Source organism: Oncorhynchus keta, unplaced genomic scaffold (assembly GCF_023373465.1).
Source record: "Oncorhynchus keta strain PuntledgeMale-10-30-2019 unplaced genomic scaffold, Oket_V2 Un_contig_1320_pilon_pilon, whole genome shotgun sequence".
NCBI classification, from domain to species: Eukaryota; Metazoa; Chordata; class Actinopteri; order Salmoniformes; family Salmonidae; genus Oncorhynchus; species Oncorhynchus keta.
Window position 1 is genome coordinate 377501 of NW_026278150.1, and position 25417 is coordinate 402917.

Here is a 25417-nt window from a genome sequence, read left to right on the forward strand (position 1 = left end):
TTGTGCTGCTGTCCTGGGGCTCTGTGGGGTGTGTTTGTGGTTGTGAACAGAGACTCGGGACCAGCTTGCTTAGGGGACTCTTCTCCAGGTTCATCTCTCTGTAGGTGATGGCTTTGTTATGGAAGGTTTGGAAATCACTTCCTTTTAGGTGGTTGTAGAATTTAACGTCTCTTTTCTGGTTTTTGATCATTAGCGGGTATTGTCCTAATTCTGCTCTGCCTGTGTTATTTGGTGTTTTACGTTGTACACGGAATATATTTTTGCAGAATTCTGCATGCAGAGTCTCAATTTGGTGTTTGTCCCATTTTATTAATTATCGGTTGGTGAGCGGACCCCAGACCTCACAACCGTAAAGGGCAATGGGTTCTGTAACTGATTCAAGTATTTTTTAGCCAGATCCTAGTTGGGATGTTGCATTTTATGTTCCTTTTGATGGCATAGAAGGCTCTTCTTGCCTTGTCTCTCAGATCGATCACAACTTTGTGGAAGTTACCTGTGGTGCTGACGGGGTAATAGTTTTTTGGTGCGTTTAGGCCGGGGTATGTATAGTTTTTTGGTGTTTAGATGGAATTTGTAGACGGATTTCATCTTATGTTTTTCGAAAATCCATTGATATACAGTTGAAGTCGGAAGTTTACATACACCTTCGCCAAATATATTTAACCTCTTGAAACTAGGGGGCACTATTTTTATTTTTGGAAAAATAACGTTCCCAAAGTAAACCGCCTATTTCTCAGGACCAGATGCTAGAAAATGCATATAATTGACAGCTTAGGATAGAAAACACTCTATTGTCTGTGAGTATAACAAAACTGATATTGCAGGCGAAAGCCTAAGAAAAATCCAATCAGGAAGTGACTCATGTTTTGAAACCATTGTGTTCATATTCACCCCTTTGGGCCACTGAAAGGGATATCAACCAGATTACTTTTTCTCCGTATTCCCCAAGGTGTCTACAGCATTTTGACGCAGTTTCACGCCTTTATGTTGAAGAATGAGCGTAAACGACTACATTGTGTAAGTGGCCAGCTGAGGGCTCAGAGTGATTCTTGCATAAAAGACAGAGATGGTCATTTTTCCTCTCGTCCTACTGAAAAGCCAATTGTCCCGGTTGATATGTTATTGAATAGATATTTGAAAAACACCTTGAGGATTGATTATAAAAAACATTTGTCATGTTTCTGTCGATATTATGGATATAATGTGTAATTTTTTCGGGGTTGTCGTGACCGCTATTTCCGGTGGATTTCTCAACATAATGTGACAAACAAACGGAGGTATTTTGGGTATAAAAATGATCTTTATTGAACAAAAAGGAACATTTGCTGTCTAACTGGGAGTCTCGTCAGTGAAAACACCCGCAGATCATCAAAGGTAAACGGTTAATTTGATTGCTTTTCTGATTTCCGTGACCAAGCTTCCTGCTGTGTGAAAACCTTGTGAAGACTTACAGAAAACGTTTGACCTCTGTCATTGCCAACAAAGGGTATATAACAAAGTATTGAGATACTTTAGTTATTGACCAAATACTTATTTTCTACCATAATTTGCAAATAAATTCATAAAAAATCCTACAATGTGATTTTCTGGATTTTCTTTTCTCATTTTGTCTGTCATAGTTTAAGTGTACCTATAAAGGAGGGAATTAATCAGAGGCAACAAAGAGACCAAAGATCTCAGTATATATACACCTGTTCTGAAAGGCCCCAGAGTCTGGTCAGGGACAAAGTTGTGGAGAAGTACAGATCAGGGTTGGGTTATAAAAAATATCTGAAACTTTGAACATCCCATGGAGCACCATTACATCCACTATTAAAACATTGAAAGAATATGGCACCACAACAAACCTGCCAAGAGAGGGCCACCCACCAAAATGTACAGACCAGGCAAGGAGGGCATTAATCAGAGAGGCAACAAAGAGACCAAAGATAACCCTGAAGGAGCTGCAAAGCTCCACAGCGGTGATTGGAGTATCTGTCCATAGGACCACTTTAAGCCGTACACTCCACAGAGCTGGGCTTTACGGAAGAGTGGCCAGAAACAAATAAGCATGTTTGGTGTTTGCCAAAAGGCATGTGGGAGACTCCCCAAACATATGGAAGAAGGTACTCTGGTCAGATGAGACCTAAATTGAGCTTTTTGTCTATAAAGTTAAATTCTATGTCTGGGGCAAACCCAACACCTCTTATCACCCCGAGTCACACTGTGGAGATGTTTTTCATCGGCAGGGAAACTGGTTAGAATTGAAGGAATGGTGGATGGTGCTAAATACAGGGAAATTCTTGAGGGAAACCTGTTTGTCTTCCAGAGATTTGAGACTGGGTCGGAGGTTCACCTTCCAGCAGGACAATGACCCAAAACATACTGCTAAAGCAACACTCAAGTGGTTTGAGAGGAAACCTTTAAATGTCTTGGAATGGCTTAGTCAAAGCCCAGACCTCAATCCAATTGAGAATCTGTGGTATGACTTAAATATTGCTGTACACCAGCGGGACTCATCCAACTTGAAGGAGCTGGAGCAGTTTTGCCTTGAAGAATGGGCAAAGATCCCAGTGGCTAGATGTGCCAAGCTTATAGAGACAAACCCCCAATAGACTTGCAAGCGGTAATTGCTGCAAAAGGTGCCTCTACAAAGTATTGACTTTGGGGGGTGAATAGTTTGCACGCTCAAGTGTTCAGTTTTTTTTTCTTATTTCTTGTTTGTTTCACAATAAAAAATATGTTGCATCTTCAAAGTGGTAGGCTTGAAAAATCCAAGTGGCTGGAAGTGCCAAGCTTATAGAGATGTACAGCAAGAGGCTTGCAGCTGTAATTGCTGCAAAAGGTGACTCTACAAGTATTGACTTTGGGGGGTGAATAGTTACGCACGCTCAAGTTAAATTAATTTTTTGTCTAATTTCTTGTTTTGTTTCACAATAGAAAAAAAAATGTTGCATCTTCAAAGTGGTAGTAGCTATGTTGTGTAAATCACATGATACAACCCCCCCCCAAAAAAATATATTTTAATTCCAGGTTGTAGGGCAACAAAATTGGAAAAATGCCAAGGGGGGTGAATACCTTCGCAAGCCACTGTAGATAGTATAGATAGTGTAGATAGATACTGAAGATAGAATGATTTTGCCTAGGCTTCCATCTCACGCCTTACCATCATCAATACACTGGTGTGTAAAGCAACTGAAACACATGAATGGTTGATGAAGACAAAGAAAGAGGAAGTAGAGTTATGTTGATAGATTTCCAGCTTTATGCTTTTGAAACCCAGATTGGAAAAGTGGAATAAAAAGGGTTACCAGACGATAATAACACAAGTATTTATCATAAATTCCCAACTTTGTGGCAGCTCCATTGCAGCAGTAAATTGAATTGAGTATTTAACAGGGTTCTGGAGAATGTGTGTTAGCTACACATCCACTTGATGTTATGACAGAGTAGAACAGAGCAGTGTTGTAAGAAGGGCTTTATAAATACATTTGATTGATTGATTGATTGATTGAACCGAGGCACAAATAGTTAATTTAATTAACCAAGTCAGTTGACTGAGAACATATTCTCATTTACAGCAACGACCCGGGGAATAGTTACAGGGAAGAGGAGATGGATGAGACAATTTTAAGATGGGGATGATTAGGTGGTCATGATGGTATGAATGTCATATCGGGATTTTTAAAAAACACCAGTGTTAACACCCCAACAATAAGTGCCATGGGATCTTTACTGACCACAGAGAGTCAGGACACCCATTTAACATCCCATCTGAAAGAAAGCACTTTACAAAGGGCAATGTCCCCAATCACTGCCCTGGGGTATTTTTTTTAGACCAGAGGAAAGAGTGCCTCCTACTGGCCCTCCAACACCACTTCCAGCAGCATCTGGTCTCCCATCCAGGGACTGACCAGGACCAACCCTGCTCATCTTCAGAAGCAAGCCAGCAGTGGACAGCGGTGGTATGCTGCTGGAAAGTATTAGCTAAGAATGTGCCCCAAATAGCACCCTATTCACTGAATAGTGTTGACCAGAGCAGGGGATTGAGCACAGGGGACATTTTGGACACACCCTAAGACAATATGAATCGTCTTCTCCTTCTGTTTGAGCCTCCGTGCTGTTAATTGTGGAGAAGATACTTCTTCTTCTACCGCTTTCAAACAGACAACTTGAACATGAACATAGACAGTAAAAAGAAGTACCCTGTGTGGAGTTTTAAACTTACAGTTTCCACTGGTAGACGGTGACAGGGGGGTTAGCGTCAGTGTTGCAGGTGAGGCTTACGTCCTGACGGTTCAGGTACCAGTTACCATCAAAGCCCTCGATCTTCACCTCCGGTTCATCTGTCAGGGGGAGAGAGATGGTGTCAGTACAGTCTTGTCAGATTGGCCATATAGGGTCGACCTGAATGCCCACAGTATTTTGGCACAGTCCTTTTCCTAAATGGTTCAAGCGACTATGTAACCATGCCAAAACAGTTCAACTTCGTTAGGGTCAGCTCTGTTTGGCTCAGTACTGTGAAAAGTCCTTATGTCTTCCATTCACGCCATTCACTGTGACTGTCCCAGTACTCGACCCTCTAGAGATCATCACACTACACCACCCTCTAGAGATCACCACGCCACCCTCTAGAGATCATCACACTACACCACCCTCTAGAGATCACCACGCCACCCTCTAGAGATCACCACACCACCCTCTAGAGATCATCACACTACACCACCCTCTAGAGATCACCACGCCACCCTCTAGAGATCACCACACCACCCTCTAGAGATCACCACACCACACCACCCTATAGAGATCATCACACTACACCACCCTCTAGAGATCACCACACCACCCTCTAGAGATCACCACACCACCCTCTAGAGGTCACCACACCACCCTCTAGAGATCACCACACCACCATCTAGAGATCACCACCCTCTAGAGATCACCACCCTCTAGAGATCACCACCCTCTAGAGATCACCACCCTCTAGAGATCACCACACCACCCTCTAGAGGTCACCACACCACCCTCTAGAGATCACCACACCACACTACCCTCTAGAGGTCACCACACCACCCTCTAGAGATCACCACACCACCCTCTAGAGACTACCACCCTCTAGAGATCACCACACCACCCTCTGGAGATCACCACACCACCCTCTAGAGATCACCACACCACCCTCTAGAGATCACCACACCACCCTCTAGAGATCACCACACCACCCTCTAGAGATCACCACACCACCCTCTAGAGATCACCACACCACCCTCTAGAGATCACCACACCACCCTCTAGAGATCACCACACCACCCTCTAGAGATCACCACAACACCCTCTAGAGATCACCACACCACCCTCTAGAGATCACCACCCTCTAGAGATCACCACACCACCCTCTAGAGATCACCACACCACCCTCTAGAGATCACCAGAGATCACCACCCTCTAGAGATCACCACCCTCTAGAGATCACCACGCTCTAGAGATCACCACCCTCTAGAGATCACCACCCTCTAGAGATCACCACCCTCTAGAGATCACCACCCTCTAGAGATCACCACACCACCCTCTAGAGATCACCACCCTCTAGAGATCACCACCCTAGAGATCTAGAGATCACCAGAGATCACCACCCTCTAGAGATCACCACCCTCTAGAGATCACCACACCACCCTCTAGAGATCACCACACCACCCTCTAGAGATTACCACCCTCTAGAGATCACCACCCTCTAGAGATCACCACACCACCCTCTAGAGATCACCACCCTCTAGAGATCACCACCCTCTAGAGATCACCACACCACCCTCTAGAGATCACCACCCTCTAGAGATCACCACCCTCTAGAGATCACCACCCTCTAGAGATCACCACACCACCCTCTAGAGATCACCACCCTCTAGAGATCACCACCCTCTAGAGATCACCACCCTCTAGAGATCACCACCCTCTAGAGATCACCACCCTCTAGAGATCACCACACCACCCTCTAGAGATCACCACACCACCCTCTAGAGATCACCACCCTCTAGAGATCACCACCCTCTAGAGATCACCACCCTCTAGAGATCACCACCCTCTAGAGATCACCACCCTCTAGAGATCACCACCCTCTAGAGATCACCACCACCCTCTAGAGATCACCACACCACCCTCTAGAGATCACCACCCTCTAGAGATCACCACCCTCTAGAGATCACCACCCTCTAGAGATCACCACCCTCTAGAGATCACCACCCTCTAGAGATCACCACCCTCTAGAGATCACCACCCTCTAGAGATCACCACCCTCTAGAGATCACCACCCTCTAGAGATCACCACCCTCTAGAGATCACCACCCTCTAGAGATCACCACCCTCTAGAGATCACCACCCTCTAGAGATCACCACCCTCTAGAGATCACCACCTAGAGATCTCTAGAGATCACCACCCTCTAGAGATCACCACCCTCTAGAGATCACCACCCTCTAGAGATCACCACCCTCTAGAGATCACCACCCTCTAGAGATCACCACCCTCTAGAGATCTCCACCCTCTAGAGATCACCACCCTCTAGAGATCTCCACCCTCTAGAGATCTCCACCCTCTAGAGATCACCACCCTCTAGAGATCACCACCCTCTAGAGATCTCCACCCTCTAGAGATCTCCACCCTCTAGAGATCACCACCCTCTAGAGATCACCACCCTCTAGAGATCACCACCCTCTAGAGATCACCACCCTCTAGAGATCACCACCCTCTAGAGATCACCATTGATCCATTATCTCAGCAAGATAACATTTAACCAGTCTTTCCATCTCAGAAGATGTTTTTATTAGCATCACCACGGCTACACAAAATAAAGGAAAATGCCAGAAAACACCTTCTAGAGATCACCACCCTATTAGTGGACGTGCAAATTCACGAGCATCCCTCTTTCTCCTCCTCCTCATTTGACTACAACCAACCCATAACACACAAATTGTACAGGGAGGAGGGACAGACTCGTTTCCCTGTAATCGCTGGCTTTGAGATCAGGCACCTATCCTAGACCATTGCTAGAAGATGCATATTGTTCATTCTCGGGAGAGGGCTCACCACCCTCTATTGCAACGTTCACCACCCTCTGAAAAAGTAGCCAGCTGAGATGAGTCACCGGAGAACACTGACTGTGTTAGACAGATCACCACCCTCTGATGTTCTCCACACTATGCTAGTATACCACATCAACCCTCTAGAGATCAGCAGAACAGAGCAGGACAGAAGAGAACAGCTGCAGAATAGAGCAGTCAGAGCAGGACCAGCATTACAGAGCAGAACAGAGCAGGACAGAAGAGATCAGAATCTAGCAGAATAGAGCAGCACAGAGCATTACACAAGCAGAACAGAGGCCCTGTAACAGAGCAGTATTTTCAGAATAGAGATTCCATTGTAGAACAGTTTTACAGTTTTATAGATTTTATTTAGTGTCAGAACTCTCAAAATCACACTTTTTAACAGAAAAACAACAAGCAGAACAGAACAAGTTCTAGAACAGAACCACAGAATAGACAGAAAATGCAGAATAAACAGAACACATAGACAGAACAGAGAGAATAGACAGAACAGAGCAAAATAGACAGACCAGAGCAGAATAGACAGAACAGGTTAGACAGAACAGAGCAGAATAGACAGAACATCACAGAATAGACAGAACAGAGCAGAGCAGAATACCAGCAGAATAGACAGAACAGAGCAGAATAGACAGAACAGAGCAGAATAGACAGAACAGAGCAGAATAGATCCAGATCAGAGCAGAGCAGAATAGAGCAGAGCAGAATAGACAGAACAGAGCAGAATTTAGAGCAGAACAGAGTAGAATAGACAGAACAGAGCAGAACAGAGTAGAATAGACAGTTTAGCAGAATAGACAGAACAGAGTAAGCAGAATAGACAGAATTGTTCAGCCCAGAATAGACAGAATAGAAAGCAGAATCAGAATATCATTATATCAAGCAGAATTTAACAGACAGACAGAGTTTTTAGACAGAGAAGAATCAGAACCATCAGTCTAGAGCAGAATAGATCACCACCCTCTAGACAGAGATCACCACCCAGAATCTAGACAGATCAGAGCACCTAGACTAGAGACCACCACAGAACTCAGAGCAGAATAGACCACCCTCTAGAGATCACCACCCTCTAGAGATACCACAGAACTCTAGAGATACCACCCTCAGAATAGAGCAGATCACCAGAATCTAGAGATCACCACCCTCAGAATAGAGATCAGAACCACGTTTCTAAGAGCTTCTAAATGACCACCCTCTATTTAGTCACCACCCTGCACTAAATAGAGGTTTCATGCCCCACCCTCTGGAGAAGATTATCCACTGAACTGTCTAGAGATCACCCACCTTGGACTCTGATAGTCTAGAGCTTCACCACCCTGATTTGTAGAGATCACCACCCTCTAGAGCTGTGAGTGCATTTAAAATCAACCACCAGGTATTCTAACCTCAGATCACTACATGGTTCTAGAGATTCTAACCTCATTGGGACTACATGGTTAAATATAGAGGTATTCCCTCTAGAGATCAACCCTCTAGAGATTCTAACCTCTAGAGATCACAACCCATGGTTAAATATAGAGGTATTCAACCCTCAATGAGATGGTTAAATATAGAGGTATTCTAACCTCAATGGGACTACATGGTTAAATATAAAGGTATTCTAACCACCCATGATTAAATATAGAGGTATTCTAACCTCATTGGGACTACATGGTTAAATATAGAGGTATTCTAACCTCAATGGGACTACATGGTTAAATATAGAGGTATTCTAACCTCATTGGGACTACATGGTTAAATATAGAGTATTCTAACCTCATTGGGACTACATGGTTAAATATAGAGGTATTCTAACCTCATTGGGACTACATGGTTAAATATAGAGGTATTCTAACCTCATTGGGACTACATGGTTAAATACATAGAGGTATTCTTTCATCCTGGGACTACATGGTTAAATATAGAGGTATTCCACCTTTGGGACTACATGGTTAAATAATACAGTATTTTCATTGGGACTACATGGTTAAATATAGAGGTATTCTAACCTCATTGGGACTACATGGTTAAATATAGAGGTATTCTAACCTCATTGGGACTACATGGTTAAATAAGCAGGTATTCTAACCTCATTGGGACTACATGGTTAAATATAGAGTTAAAGGTATTCTAACCTCAATGGGACTACATGGTTAAATATAGAGGTATTCTAACCTCAATGGGACTAGTGGTTAAAATATGGTTAAATATAGAGGTATTCTGACTACTCATTTTCTAACCTCATGGTTAAATATAGAGGTATTCTAACCTCAATGGGACTACATGGTTAAATATAGAGGTATTCTAACCTCTAACATGGTTAAATATAGAGGTATTCTAACCTCATTGGGACTACATGGTTAAATATCTTATTCTAACCTCATTGGGACTACATGGTTAAATATAGAGGTATTCTAACCTCATTGGGACTACATGGTTAGCATATAGAGGTATTCTAACCTCATTGGGACTACATGGTTAAATATAGAGGTATTCTAACCTCATTGGGACTACATGGTTAAATATAGAGGTATTCTAACCTCATTGGGACTACATGGTTAAATATAGAGGTATTCTAACCTCAATGGGACTACATGGTTAAATATAGAGGTATTCTAACCTCATTGGGACTACATGGTTAAATATAGAGGTATTCTAACCTCAATGGGACTACATGGTTAAATATAGAGGTATTCTAACCTCATTGGGACTACATGGTTAAATATAGAGGTATTCTAACCTCAATGGGACTACATGGTTAAATATAGAGGTATTCTAACCTCATTGGGACTACATGGTTAAATATAGAGGTATTCTAACCTCAATGGGACTACATGGTTAAATATAGAGGTATTTAACCTCCTACATGGTTAAATAATTCTAACCTCATGGCTTTGTGATTCTAACCTCATTGGGACTGTATTCTAACCTCAATGGGACTACATGGAATAGAGGTATTCTAACCTCATTGGGATGCATAAATATGTTCATTGGGACTACATGGTTAAATATAGAGGTATTCTAACCTCATTGGGACTACATGGTTAAATATAGAGGTATTCTAACCTCAATGGGACTACATGGTTAAATATAGAGGTATTCTAACCTCATTGGGACTACATGGTTAAATATAGAGGTATTCTAACCTCATTGGGACTACATGGTTAAATATAGAGGTATTCTAACCTCAATGGGACTACATGGTTAAATATAGAGGTATTCTAACCTCATTGGGACTACATGGTTAAATATAGAGGTATTCTAACCTCATTGGGACTACATGGGAGAGGTATTCTAACCTCATTGGGACTACATGGATAGAGGTATTCTAACCTCATTGGGACTACATGGTTAAATATAGAGGTATTCTAACCTCATTGGGACTACATGGTTAAATATAGGTATTATAACCTCATTGGGACTACATGGTTAAATATAGAGGTATTCTAACCTCATTGGGACTACAGGTATTATAACCTCATTGGGACTACATGGTTAAATATAGAGGTATTCTAACCTCATTGGGACTACATGGTTAAATAATCAGGACAGAACATGGATGTATTCTAACCTCACATGGTTAAATATAGAGGTATTCTAACCTCATTGGGACTACATGGTTAAACAGAGCATTATAACATTGGGACTACATGGTTAAATATAGAGGTATTCTAACCTCATTGGGACTACATGGTTAAATGGTTAAATAGAGGATTCTAACCCTCATTGGGACTACATGGTTAAATATAGAGGTATTCTAACCTCATTGGGACTACATGGAACAGGAACCTCATTGGGACTAGCATGTTAAATAAACAGGTATTCTAACATTGGGACATGGTTAAAATAGAGGTATTCTAACCTCATTGGGACTACAGAACAGAGGTATTCTAATCATTGGGACATGGTTAAAGTAGAACAGAACACCTCATTGGGAACAGTTAAAATAGAGGTATTCTAACCTCATTGGGACTACAAAATAGACAGTATTCTAACCTCATTGGGACTACATGGTTAAAATAGTATTCTAACAGACTACATGGTTAAATATAGAGGTATGGGACTACATGGTTAAATATAGAGGTATTCACCTCATTGGGACTACATGGTTAAATATAGAGGTATTCTAACCTCAATGGGACTACATGGTTAAATATAAGGTATTCTAACCTCATTGGGACTACATGGTTAAATATAGAGGTATTCTAACCTCATTGGGACTACATGGTTAAATATAGAGGTATTCTAACCTCATTGGGACTACATGGTTGGGACTACCTCATTGGGACTACATGGTTAAATATAGAGGTATTCTAACCTCATTGGGACTACATGGTTAAATATAGAGGTATTCTAACCTCATTGGGACTACATGGTTAAATATAGAGGTATTCTAACCTCATTGGGACATGGTTAAATATGGTTAAATGGGAATCAGGTATTCTAACCTCATTGGGACTACATGGTTAAATATAGAGGTATTCTAACCTCATTGGGACTACATGGTTAAATATAGAGGTATTCTAACCTGGTTAAATTGGGACTAACATGGTTAAATATAGAGGTATTCTAACCTCATTGGGACTACATGGTTAAATATAGAGGTATTCTAACCTCATTGGGACTACATGGTTAAATATTGGGACTACATGGTATTCTAACCTCATTGGGACTACATGGTTAAATATAGAGGTATTCTAACCTCATTGGGACTACATGGTTAAATATAGAGGTATTCTAACCTCATTGGGACTACATGGTTAAATAAATATAAGATTGGGGTATTCTAACCTCATTGGGACTACATGGTTAAATATAGAGGTATTCTAACCTCATTGGGACTACATGGTTAAATATAGAGGTATTCTAACCTCAATGGGACTACATGGTTAAATAATCAGGTATTCTAACCTCATTGGGACTACATGGTTAAATATAGAGGTATTCTAACCTCATTGGGACTACATGGTTAAATATAGAGGTATTCTAACCTCATTGGGACTACATGGTTAAATATAGAGGTATTCTAACCTCATTGGGACTACATGGTTAAATAATCAGGTATTCTAACTTCATTGGGACTACATGGTTAAATATAGAGGTATTCTAACCTCATTGGGACTACATGGTTAAATATAGAGGTATTCTAACCTCATTGGGACTACATGGTTAAATATAGAGGTATTCTAACCTCATTGGGACATGGTTAAATAGATGTATTCTAACCTCATTGGGACATGGTTAAATGGTTAAATATAGAGGTATTCTAACCTCATTGGGACTACATGGTTAAATAAAGAGGTATTCTAACCTCAATGGGACTACATGGTTAAATATAACATTGGGATGGTTAAATAAACAGGTATTCTAACCTCATTGGGACTACATGGTTAAATATAGAGGTATTCTAACCTCATTGGGACTACATGGTTAAATAAACAGGTATTCTAACCTCATTGGGACTACATGGTTAAATATAGAGGTATTCTAACCTCATTGGGACTACATGGTTTATAGAGGTATTCTAACCTCATTGGGACTACATGGTTAAATATATAGGTATTCTAACCTCATTGGGACTACATGGTTAAATAAACAGGTATTATAACTTCATTGGGACTAATGGTTAAATATAGAGGTATTCTAACTTCATTGGGACTACATGGTTAAATATAGAGGTATTCTAACCTCATTGGGACTACATGGTTAAATAAACAGGTATTCTAACCTCATTGGGACTACATGGTTAAATATAGAGGTATTCTAACCTCATTGGGACTACATGGTTAAATATAGAGGTATTCTAACCTCAATGGGACTACATGGTTAAATAATCAGGTATTCTAACCTCATTGGGACTACATGGTTAAATATAGAGGTATTCTAACCTCATTGGGACTACATGGTTAAATATAGAGGTATTCTAACCTCATTGGGACTACATGGTTAAATATAGAGGTATTCTAACCTAAATGGGACTACATGGTTAAATATAGAGGTATTCTAACCTAAATGGGATGACATGTTCCAAAATATCCCTCTGGGACAAAAACTTTTTAATTAATTGAAAATGAAATGAAAATAATGGCGATAACTCACACTGCACGTTGAGCACGACACTGTCGGTAATCCTCTCGTTTCGGTAGGTTACGATGCAGGTGAGTTTCTGTTTGTGTGTCTCTCTGCTCGGCACGACCACATAGTTACTGCGGACGGTCACCGTGCCGTTGCTGTTCTGCGTCTCCTGGAACGTGGCCTCACCCTTCAGCCTCGTGTCCCACTTGATCACGCTCTGAGGCTTCCCATTGGCCGAGAGGCATGTCGCCACAGTCATCTTACGCTTCTGGGGGCGGGCCACGATGGTAGGCGTGGTCAAGGTCATTCGGGTCAGAGGTCGCGCTGGAAGGAAGAGAGAGAATAAATGGATAATCAACATCTCAATGCCAATGCCTTTCATTAAAACATTATACATTTACCTGTGAAGTAAATGGTTTGTGTGTATTTTTCTTTCAAGATAATTCCCTTTTAGGTGTTTAATCTTCAGATTGACTGATATCTCTCTATTTAATTATTTCTACTTCACTTCAACATGCATCTTCAGATTGACTGATACATTTATATTTTAAGATAATGAATCTGAGGTGGAGGGAGGAAAGGTCTTGTGGTGATTTGAATCAAGAAATTAACTGGTTTTCCTCTGTCCATGATGTGCTGAAAGGAACTGGTTTTCCTCTGTCCCTGATGTGCTGAAAGGAACTGGTTTTCTGTCCCTGGTCAGTTTGTTATATCTGAAAGGAACTTTTCCTGTCCCTGATTGCTGAAAGGTGTTTTCCTCTGTCTGATGTGCTGAATCTAAGTTTTCCTCTGTCCCTGATGTGCCTGAAGGAACTGGTTTTCTCTGTCCCTGATTCTCCGAAGGAACTTTTTCCTCTGTCTGATGTGCTGAAAGGAACTGGCCCTAGTCCCTGATGTGCTGAAAGGAACTGGTTTTACCTGTCCCTGATGTGCTGAAAGGAACTGGTTTTCCTTGCTGTCCCTGATGTGCCAACTGGCCTCTGTCCCTGCTCCCGAAGGAACTGGTTTCCTCTGTCCCTGAGCCCTGAAAGGACTGGTTTGCCCCAGTCCCTGACCTGAAAGGAACTGGTTTTCCCTGTCCCTGTCCCTGATGTGCTGAAAGGAACTGGTTTTCCATGAACATCTTGGTTGTCCCTGATGTGCTGAAAGGAACTGGTTTTCCCTGTCCCTGATGTGCTGAAAGGAACTGGTTTTCTCTGTCCCTGATGTGCTGAAAGGAACTGGCACAGTCCCTGATGTGCTGAAAGGAACTGGTTTTCCTCCCCTGATGTGCCCGAAGGAACTGGTTTTCCTCTGTCCCTGATGTGCTGAAAGGAACTGGTTTTGGCCTCTGTCCCTGATGTGCTGAAAGAACTTTTTCCTAGTCCCTGATGTGCTTTTACAACCGGCATTGTCCCTGATGTGCTGAAAGGAACTGGTTTTTCTGTCCCTGATGTTGAAAGGAACCGGTTTTCCCTCTGTCCCTGATGCTGAAATTTGGAACTGGTTTTCCCTGTCCCTGATGTGCTGAAAGGAACTGGTTTTCCTCTGTCCCTGATGTGCTGAAAGGAACTGGTTTTCCCCTGTCCCTGATGTGCTGAAAGGAACTGGTTTTCCCTGTCCCTGATGTGCTGAAAGGAACTGGTTTTCCTCTGTCCCTGATGTGCTGAAAGGAACTGGTTTTCCTCTGTCCCTGATGTGCTGAAAGGAACTGGTTTTCCTCTGTCCCTGATGTGCTGAAAGGAACTGGTTTTCCTCTGTCCCTGATGTGCTGAAAGGAACTGGTTTTCCTCTGTCCCTGATGTGCTGAAAGGAACTGGTTTTCCTCTGTCCCTGATGTGCTGAAAGGAACTGGTTTTCCTCTGTCCCTGATGTGCTGAAAGGAACTGGTTTTCCTCTGTCCCTGATGTGCTGAAAGGAACTGGTTTTCCTCTGTCCCTGATGTGCTGAAAGGAACTGGTTTTTCCTCTGTCCCTGATGTGCTGAAAGGAACTGGTTTTCCTCTGTCCCTGATGTGCTGAAAGGAACTGGTTTTCCTCTGTCCCTGATGTGCTGAAAGGAACTGGTTTTCCTCTGTCCCTGATGTGCTGAAAGGAACTGGTTTTCCTCTGTCCCTGATGTGCTGAAAGGAACTGGTTTTCCTCTGTCCCTGATGTGCTGAAAGGAACTGGTTTTCCTCTGTCCCTGATGTGCTGAAAGGAACTGGTTTTCCTCTGTCCCTGATGTGCTGAAAGGAACTGGTTTTCCTCTGTCCCTGATGTGCTGAAAGGAACTGGTTTTCCTCTGTCCCTGATGTGAACTGGTTTTCCCTGTCCCTGAAAGGAACTGGTTTTCCTCTGTCCCTGATGTGCTGAAAGGAACTGGTTTTCCTCTGTCCCTGATGTGCTGAAAGGAACTGGTTTTCCTCTGTCCCTGATGTGCTGAAAGGAACTGGTTTTCCTCTGTCCCTGATGTGCTGAAAGGAACTGGTTTTCCTCTGTCCCTGATGTGCTGAAAGGAACTGGTTTTCCTCTGTCCCTGATGTGCTGAAAGGAACTGGTTTTCCCCTGTCCCTGATGTGCTGAAAGGAACTGGTTTTCCTCTGTCCCTGATGTGCTGAAAGGAACTGGTTTTCCTCTGTCCCTGATGTGCTGAAAGGAACTGGTTTTCCCCTGTCCCTGATGTGCTGAAAGGAACTGGTTTTCCTCTGTCCCTGATGTGCTGAAAGGAACTGGTTTTCCCCTGTCCCTGATGTGCTGAAAGGAACTGGTTTTCCTCTGTCCCTGATGTGCTGAAAGGAACCGGTTTTTCCTCTGTCCCTGATGTGCTGAAAGGAACTGGTTTTCCCCTGTCCCTGATGTGCTGAAAGGAACTGGTTTTCCCCTGTCCCTGATGTGCCCGAAGGAACCGGTTTTCCCCTGTCCCTGATGTGCCCGAAGGAACCGGTTTTCCCCTGTCCCTGATGTGCTGAAAGGAACTGGTTTTCCCCTGTCCCTGATGTGCTGAAAGGAACTGGTTTTCCCCTGTCCCTGATGTGCTGAAAGGAACCGGTTTTTCCCCTGTCCCTGATGTGCTGAAAGGAACCGGTTTTTCCTCTGTCCCTGATGTGCTGAAAGGAACCGGTTTTTCCCCTGTCCCTGATGTGCTGAAAGGAACCGGTTTTTCCTCTGTCCCTGATGTGCTGAAAGGAACCGGTTTTTCCTCTGTCCCTGATGTGCTGAAAGGAACCGGTTTTTCCCCTGTCCCTGATGTGCTGAAAGGAACTGGTTTTTCCTCTGTCCCTGATGTGCTGAAAGGAACTGGTTTTCCCCTGTCCCTGATGTACTGAAAGGAACCGGTTTTTCCTCTGTCCCTGATGTGCTGAAAGGAACCGGTTTTTCCCCTGTCCCTGATGTGCTGAAAGGAACTGGTTTTTCCTCTGTCCCTGATGTGCTGAAAGGAACCGGTTTTTCCTCTGTCCCTGATGTGCTGAAAGGAACTGGTTTTTCCACTGTCCCTGATGTGCTCAAAGTCAAACCCAGTTATCAGGAATCTTCAACAGATGCAGAAGTCTCTTGCATTTCCAAAGGCACAAAGCGTTCCAATTGAAATCTTTTGAGTGCTGCCAATTAGCAATTTACTGTTGTTACATCAAAAAGGAGTTTCAGGTAAATAAGAGAGAATGCTCAATCAAACTGCAGGTCTAGATCAGATATGAATAGATAGTTATGATATGAATAGCAGCGTTGTGCAGAGCTGCAGATACCTATGATATGAAGGGGCCTCTTTGAACACTGTCAGTCGGTTATTGTCACGTAGGTTTCCTGGCATTCACTGACTGTCAGCTGACAAAACACACAGCACACACACTCACCTCAGGCACCCAACACAACCCAAGAGGGCCCTGTGGTCCCTTGTCAAAAGTAGTGCACTATATTATACTATATATAGGGAATATGTTTCCATTTTGTAAACAGACAAGATGGGGGCTTGGAGATGACAAGGCTGATGGAGCTACAGGGACTGGTCACTACATAAGACAAGGCTGATGGAGCGACAGGGACTGTAGAGTCTCTGTCTCTCTCTCTCTCTGTAGAGTCTCTCTCGCTCTCTGTAGTCTCTCTCTCTCTCTGTAGTCTTTCTCTCTCTCTCTCTCTCTCTCTCTCTGTAGAGTCTCTTTCGCTCTCTGTAGTCTCTCTCTCTCTCTGTAGTATTTCTCCCTCTCTCTCTCTGTAGAGTCTCTCTCTCTCTGTAGTCTCTATCCCTCTGTAGTCTCTCTCTCTCTGTAGTCTCTCTCTCTGTAGAGTCTCTCTCTCTCTCCCTCTCTGCAGAGTCTCTCTCTCTGTAGAGTCTCTCTCTCTCTCTCTCTCACTGCTTCTCACTCTGTCCCAAACAATGGGATAACTCCATAGTCAGAAAATCCTCCGGGGCAGAAACATGCATACTAAATGGGTTTATTGATTTCTCTTTCAGCTGCTTGTATATTTATTTATTTCTACATTCTCCGGTTGCATGAAAGCGATATGTCTGTGTGCTTTTTGACTGAGTGTTCCTTCTGGGGTAATCTATATGAATAGAATATATCCCATCTCCAACACCTTCACAGAAAGACAGGCTGGCCTGACAGGTTTCCCAAGGTTAGAGCCCTGAGTGACCTTATGAATGCACACAACACCATTCACAGTTGAAGGGTCTTTCTTTTTTTCAGTAATGTGCTTCATTACCATCTCTCTTTTCAAATTACAGCCATTGTCTCACATTACTGTAACATTTACTTATGACTAGAATGTCCAGTCATACTGTGTTGTGACTAGCAAGTCCTTACCAAAGACAATGAGGTTTATATTGTGTTATTTAATTTTAATTTTACCTTTATTTAACCAGGCAAGTCAGTTAAGAACATATTCTTATTTTCAATGACGGCCTGGGAACAGTGGGTTAACTGCCTGTTCAGGGGCAGAACGACAGATTTGTACCTTGTCAGCTCGGGGGTTTGAACTCGCAACCTTCCGGTTACTAGTCCAACACTCTAACCACTAGGCTACGCTACTAGTCCTTACCAAAGACAATGGGGTTTATATTGTGTTATCTAGTCCTTACCAAAGACAATGAGGTTTATATTGTGTTAACTAGTCCTTACCAAAGACAATGAGGTTTATATTGTGTTAACTAGTCCTTACCAAAGACAATGAGGTTTATATTGTGTTATCTAGTCCTTATCAAAGACAATGAGGTTTATATTGTGTTAACTAGTCCTTACTAAAGACAATGAGGATTATATTGTGTTAACTAGTCCTTACCAAAGACAATGAGGTTTATATTGTGTTATCTAGTCCTTACCAAAGACAATGAGGTTTATATTGTGTTATCTAGTCCTTACCAAAGACAATGAGGTTTATATTGTGTTAACTAGTCCTTACCAAAGACAATGAGGTTTATATTGTGTTATCTAGTCCTTACCAAAGACAGTGAGGTTTATATTGTGTTATCTAGTCCTTACCAAAGACAATGAGGTTTATATTGTGTTATCTAGTCCTTACCAAAGACAATGAGGTCTATATTGTGTTAACTAGTCCTTACCAAAGACAATAGTCCCAAAGACAATGGGTTTATATTGTGTTATCTAGTCCTTACAAAGACAAAGTTTATCTAGTCCTTACCAAACAATGAGGTTTATATTGTGTTAACTAGTCCTTACCAAAGACAATGAGGTTTATATTGTGTTAACTAGTCCTTACCAAAGACAATGAGGTTTATATTGTGTTATCTAGTCCTTACCAAAGACAATGAGGTTTATATTGTGTTAACTAGTCCTTACCAAAGACAATGAGGTTTATATTGTGTTATCTAGTCCTTACCAAAGACAATGAGGTTTATATTGTGTTAACTAGTCCTTACCAAAGACAATGAGGTTTATATTGTGTTAACTAGTCCTTACCAAAGACAATGAGGTTTATATTGTGTTAACTAGTCCTTACCAAAGACAATGAGGTTTATATTGTGTTAACTAGTCCTTACCAAGGACAATGAGGTTTATATTGTGTTAACTAGTCCTTACCAAAGACAATGAGGTTTATATTGTGTTATCTAGTCCTTACCAAAGTCCTTACCAAAGACAATGAGGTTTATATTGTGTTAACTAGTCCTTACCAAAGACAATGAGGTTTATATTGTGTTAACTAGTCCTTACCAAAGACAATGAGGTTTATATTGTGTTAACTAGTCCTTACCAAAGACAATGAGGTTTATATTGTGTTAACTAGTCCTTACCAAAGACAATGAGGTTTATATTGTGTTATCTAGTCCTTACCAAAGACAATGAGGTTTATATTGTGTTATCTAGTCCTTACCAAAGACAATGAGGTTTATATTGTGTTAACTAGTCCTTACCAAAGACAAGGAGGTCTATATTGTGTTAACTAGTCCTTACCAAAGACAATGAGGTTTATATTGTGTTAACTAGTCCTTACCAAAGTCCTTACCAAACAATGAGGTTTATATTGTGTTATCTAGTCCTTACCAAAGACAATGAGGTTTATATTGTGTTATCTAGTCCTTACCAAAGACAATGAGGTTTATATTGTGTTAACTAGTCCTTACCAAAGACAATGAGGTTTATATTGTCTTACCAAAGACAATGAGGTTTATGTTAACTAGTCCTTACCAAAGACAATGAGGTTTATATTGTGTTAACTAGTCCTTACCAAAGACAATGAGGCTCATATTGTGTTAACTAGTCCTTACCAAAGACAATGAGGTTTATATTGTGTTAACTAGTCCTTACCAAAGACAATGAGGTTTATATTGTGTTAACTAGTCCTTACCAAAGACAATGAGGTTTATATTGTGTTAACTAGTCCTTACCAAAGACAATGAGGTTTATATTGTGTTAACTAGTCCTTACCAAAGACAATGAGGCTCATATTGTGTTAACTAGTCCTTACCAAAGACAATGAGGTTTATATTGTGTTAACTAGTCCTTACCAAAGACAATGAGGTTTATATTGTGTTAACTAGTCCTTACCAAAGACAATGAGGTTTATATTGTGTTAACTAGTCCTTACCAAAGACAATGAGGTTTATATTGTGTTAACTAGTCCTTACCAAAGACAATGAGGTTTATATTGTGTTAACTAGTCCTTACCAAAGACAATGAGGTTTATATTGTGTTAACTAGTCCTTACCAAAGACAATGAGGTTTATATTGTGTTAACTAGTTCTTACCAAACACAGTGAGGTTTATATTGTGTTTACTAGCTCTTACCAAACACAGTGAGGTTTATATTGTGTTATCTAGCTCTTACCAAACACAGTGAGGTTTATATTGTGTTTACTAGCTCTTACCAAACACAGTGAGGTTTATATTGTGTTATCTAGCTCTTACCAAACACAGTGAGGTTTATATTGTGTTAACTAGTCCTTACCAAAGACAATGAGGTTTATATTGTGTTTACTAGTCCTTACCAAACACGGTGAGGTTTATATTGTGTTTACTAGTCCTTACCAAAGACAATGAGGTTTATATTGTGTTTACTAGCTCTTACCAAACACAGTGAGGTTTATATTGTGTTTACTAGCTCTTACCAAACACAGTGAGGTTTATATTGTGTTTACTAGTCCTTACCAAACACAGTGAGGTTTATATTGTGTTTACTAGCTCTTACCATACACGGTGAGGTTTATATTGTGTTTACTAGTCCTTACCAAACACAGTGAGGTTTATATTGTGTTTACTAGCTCTTACCAAACACGGTGAGGTTTATATTGTGTTTACTAGTCCTTACCAAACACAGTGAGGTTTATATTGTGTTTACTAGTCCTTACCAAACACAGTGAGGTTTATATTGTGTTAACTAGTCCTTACCAAACACAGTGAGGTTTATATTGTGTTTACTAGTCCTTACCAAACACAGTGAGGTTTATATTGTGTTAACTAGTCCTTACCAAACACGGTGAGGTTTATATTGTGTTAACTAGTCCTTACCAAAGACAATGAGGTTTATATTGTGTTAACTAGTCCTTACCAAAGACAATGAGGTTTATATTGTGTTAACTAGTCCTTACCAAGGACAATGAGGTTTATATTGTGTTAACTAGTCCTTACCAAAGACAATGAGGTTTATATTGTGTTATCTAGTCCTTACCAAAGACAATGAGGTTTATATTGTGTTAACTACCACAGTCCTTACCAAAGACAATGAGGTTTATATTGTGTTATCTAGTCCTTACCAAAGACAATGAGGTTTATATTGTGTTAACTAGTCCTTACAAAGACAGGTTTATAAGACAAGGAGGTTTATATTGTGTTAACTAGTCCTTACCAAAGACAATGAGGTTTATATTGTGTTAACTAGTCCTTACCAAAGACAATGAGGCTTATATTGTGTTAACTAGTCCTTACCAAAGACAATGAGGTTTATATTGTGTTAACTAGTCCTTACCAAAGACAATGAGGTTTATATTGTGTTAACTAGTCCTTACCAAAGACAATGAGGTTTATATTGTGTTAACTAGTCCTTACCAAAGACAATGAGGTTTATATTGTGTTAACTAGTCCTTACCAAAGACAATGAGGTTTATATTGTGTTAACTAGTCCTTACCAAAGACAATGAGGTTTATATTGTGTTAACTAGTCCTTACCAAAGACAATGAGGTTTATATTGTGTTAACTAGTCCTTACCAAAGACAATGAGGTTTATATTGTGTTAACTAGTCCTTACCAAAGACAATGAGGTTTATATTGTGTTAACTAGTCTTTACCAAAGACAATGAGGTTTATATTGTGTTAACTAGTCCTTACCAAAGACAATGAGGTTTATATTGTGTTAACTAGTCCTTACCAAAGACAATGAGGTTTATATTGTGTTAACTAGTCCTAACCAAAGACAATGAGGTTTATATTGTGTTAACTAGTCCTTACCAAAGACAATGAGGTTTATATTGTGTTAACTAGTTCTTACCAAACACAGTGAGGTTTATATTGTGTTTACTAGCTCTTACCAAACACAGTGAGGTTTATATTGTGTTATCTAGCTCTTACCAAACACAGTGAGGTTTATATTGTGTTTACTAGCTCTTACCAAACACAGTGAGGTTTATATTGTGTTATCTAGCTCTTACCAAACACAGTGAGGTTTATATTGTGTTAACTAGTCCTTACCAAAGACAATGAGGTTTATATTGTGTTATTGTGTTATCTACTAGTCCTGACCAAACACAGTGAGGTTTATATTGTGTTTACTAGTCCTTACCAAAGACAATGAGGTTTATATTGTGTTTACTAGCTCTTACCAAACACAGTGAGGTTTATATTGTGTTTACTAGCTCTTACCAAACACAGTGAGGTTTATATTGTGTTTACTAGTCCTTACCAAACACAGTGAGGTTTATATTGTGTTTACTAGCTCTTACCATACACGGTGAGGTTTATATTGTGTTTACTAGTCCTTACCAAACACAGTGAGGTTTATATTGTGTTTACTAGCTCTTACCAAACACGGTGAGGTTTATATTGTGTTTACTAGTCCTTACCAAACACAGTGAGGTTTATATTGTGTTTACTAGTCCTTACCAAACACAGTGAGGTTTATATTGTGTTAACTAGTCCTTACCAAACACAGTGAGGTTTACATTGTGTTTACTAGTCCTTACCAAACACAGTGAGGTTTATATTGTGTTAACTAGTCCTTACCAAACACGGTGAGGTTTATATTGTGTTAACTAGTCCTTACCAAACACAGTGAGGTTTATATTGTGTTATCTAGTTCTTACCAAACACAGTGAGGTTTATATTGTGTTATCTAGTTCTTACCAAACACAGTGAGGTTTATATTGTGTTATCTAGTTCTTACCAAACACAGTGAGGTTTATATTGTGTTTACTAGCTCTTACCAAACACAGTGAGGTTTATATTGTGTTTACTAGTCCTTACCAAACACAGTGAGGTTTATATTGTGTTAACTAGTCCTTACCAAACACAGTGAGGTTTATATTGTGTTTACTAGCTCTTACCAAACACGGTGAGGTTTATATTGTGTTTACTAGCTCTTACCAAACACAGTGAGGTTTATATTGTGTTTACTAGCTCTTACCAAACACAGTGAGGGTTATATTGTGTTTACTAGCTCTTACCAAAGACAGTGAGGTTTATATTGTGTTTACTAGTTCTTACCAAACACAGTGAGGTTTATATTGTGTTTACTAGCTCTTACCAAACACGGTGAGGTTGACCATGTTCTCTCGGTTCCCAGCAGGGAAGGTGGTGTACTCGCAGATGTATGCGGCCTCATCAGACAGCCTCAGGTTGGAGAACATGATGGTGGTGTCCTCCAGAGACGGAGTACGGTGGCGGACCGCGGCCTGCTTGAAGGTCACCCTCTCCTTGAAGGGCGGGAGCACGGACACCCCCAGCGACGGGTTGGCGATGGCCACGTTCTGTTTGGTGCCGTTCAGGAACTTCTGCCACGTCACCTGAGAGATCTTGACTGGAGGGTTGGAATTAACGAAGATACAACGCAGCTCCACCTGGGAGCCCACGAAGCCTGACTTAATGGAGTCCATCTGGACACTCTGTCCATCTCCAGCTGAGACGGGGAGGGGAGGGGGAGGAGAGGAGAGAGGGAGAGAAACAAAAATATAGATATAATTACAATCTACAGGGAAGCTGGGCCCAAGCAAAGCATTGCAAGTCAATACGAGGTACATGCAAAACAAGTCAACAAGTCAATTACAGCCTACTAGGCAATGAATACAGGCACCATCCATCCATCCAACACACACACACACAAAACATACACACACACACACACACACACAATTACACTGAAGTCAGTAGAATACCAGGCAGGTAGCAAGAATGTAGAGAACCTGGGACACTGAAGTCAGTAGAATGTAGAGAACCTGGGACACTGAAGTCAGTAGAATGTAGAGAACCTGGGACACTGAAGTCAGTAGAATGTAGAGAACCTGGGAGTCTGAAGTCAGTAGAATGTAGAGAACCTGGGACACTGAAGTCAGTAGAATGTAGAGAACCTGGGACACTGAAGTCAGTAGAATGTAGAGAACCTGGGACACTGAAGTCAGTAGAATGTAGAGAACCTGGGACACTGAAGTCAGTAGAATGTAGAGAACCTGGGACACTGAAGTCAGTAGAATGTAGAGAACCTGGGACACTGTAGTCAGTAGCATGTAGAGAACCTGGGACACTGTAGTCAGTAGCATGTAGAGAACCTGGGACACTGTAGTCAGTAGAATGTAGAGAACCTGGGACACTGAAGTCAGTAGAATGTAGAGAACCTGGGACACTGAAGTCAGTAGAATGTAGAGAACCTGGGACTCTGAAGTCAGTAGAATGTAGAGAACCTGGGACACTGTAGTCAGTAGAATGTAGAGAACCTGGGACACTAAAGTCAGTAGAATGTAGAGAACCTGGGACACTAAAGTCAGTAGAATGTAGAGAACCTGGGACACTGTAGTCAGTAGCATGTAGAGAACCTGGGACACTGTAGTCAGTAGCATGTAGAGAACCTGGGACACTGTAGTCAGTAGAATGTAGAGAACCTGGGACACTGAAGTCAGTAGAATGTAGAGAACCTGGGACACTGAAGTCAGTAGAATGTAGAGAACCTGGGACACTGAAGTCAGTAGAATGTAGAGAACCCGGGACACTGAAGTCAGTAGAATGTAGAGAACCTGGGACACTGAAGTCAGTAGAATGTAGAGAACCTGGGACACTGAAGTCAGTAGAATGTAGAGAACCTGGGACACTGAAGTCAGTAGAATGTAGAGAACCTGGGACACTGTAGTCAGTAGAATGTAGAGAACCTGGGACACTGAAGTCAGTAGAATGTAGAGAACCTGGGACACTGAAGTCAGTAGAATGTAGAGAACCTGGGACACTGTAGTCAGTAGAATACCAGGCAGGTAGCAGGCATTGGGTATTGATTTTTCTTTTTTTACAATTGAACAATGATCAGAGAAATCTGACACAGATAACGGCCCGTTCTTCCTTCCACCTACACAAAGCAGCAGGCTACATAGAAGCACATCATACAAAACCCTTCCCTCCCCAACACATGAACACCCCCTCTCTCTCCCCTCTACCGGTATTAGCATCAAAGATTAACAACAACAAAAACGAAACAGAATGACCTTCACATCCAAAACAACTGGATGTCAGGTAGAGTAAGTCCTCTTTATGGAGAAGTGTTTTTGATGAGATGGGGGGGGACCATTGCATCAGTAATGAAGGAAAATAAAGGTCAGGGAGAATGAGAAGGGAGTAGGGAGTAGGGAGAAGGGAGTAGAGAGTAGGGAGTAGGGAGTGGGGAGAAGGGAGTAGGGAGTGGGGAGTAG

At 41.4% G+C, this 25417-nt stretch overlaps 1 protein-coding gene and 1 long non-coding RNA gene across 5 annotated transcripts in view; both read right to left on the reverse strand.

The window, feature by feature from the left end:
- The window catches only part of LOC118380674 (nectin-1-like), a 154090-nt gene that overhangs the window by 66505 nt on the left and 62168 nt on the right, over window positions 1-25417 (reverse strand). The window contains exons 2-4 of the mRNA XM_052501355.1: window positions 23275-23646; window positions 13150-13449; window positions 4208-4325 (exon numbers count right to left, since the gene is read on the reverse strand). Of these exons, the coding sequence (XP_052357315.1) occupies window positions 4208-4325; window positions 13150-13449; window positions 23275-23646 (790 nt within the window). The remainder of the gene's footprint in view (window positions 1-4207; window positions 4326-13149; window positions 13450-23274; window positions 23647-25417) is intronic.
- On the reverse strand, window positions 23916-25114 carry LOC127918119 (uncharacterized). 4 transcript variants are annotated; one of them, XR_008098964.1, is made up of 5 exons: window positions 24887-25114; window positions 24623-24853; window positions 24326-24391; window positions 24062-24226; window positions 23916-24028 (listed from the first exon to the last, which is right to left on the reverse strand). It is a non-coding gene; the product is annotated as an uncharacterized LOC127918119 (long non-coding RNA). The 4 variants fall into 4 exon arrangements; XR_008098966.1 differs by lacking the exon at window positions 24326-24391 and having other exon boundaries at window positions 24062-24193; XR_008098965.1 differs by lacking the exon at window positions 24326-24391 and having other exon boundaries at window positions 23916-23995.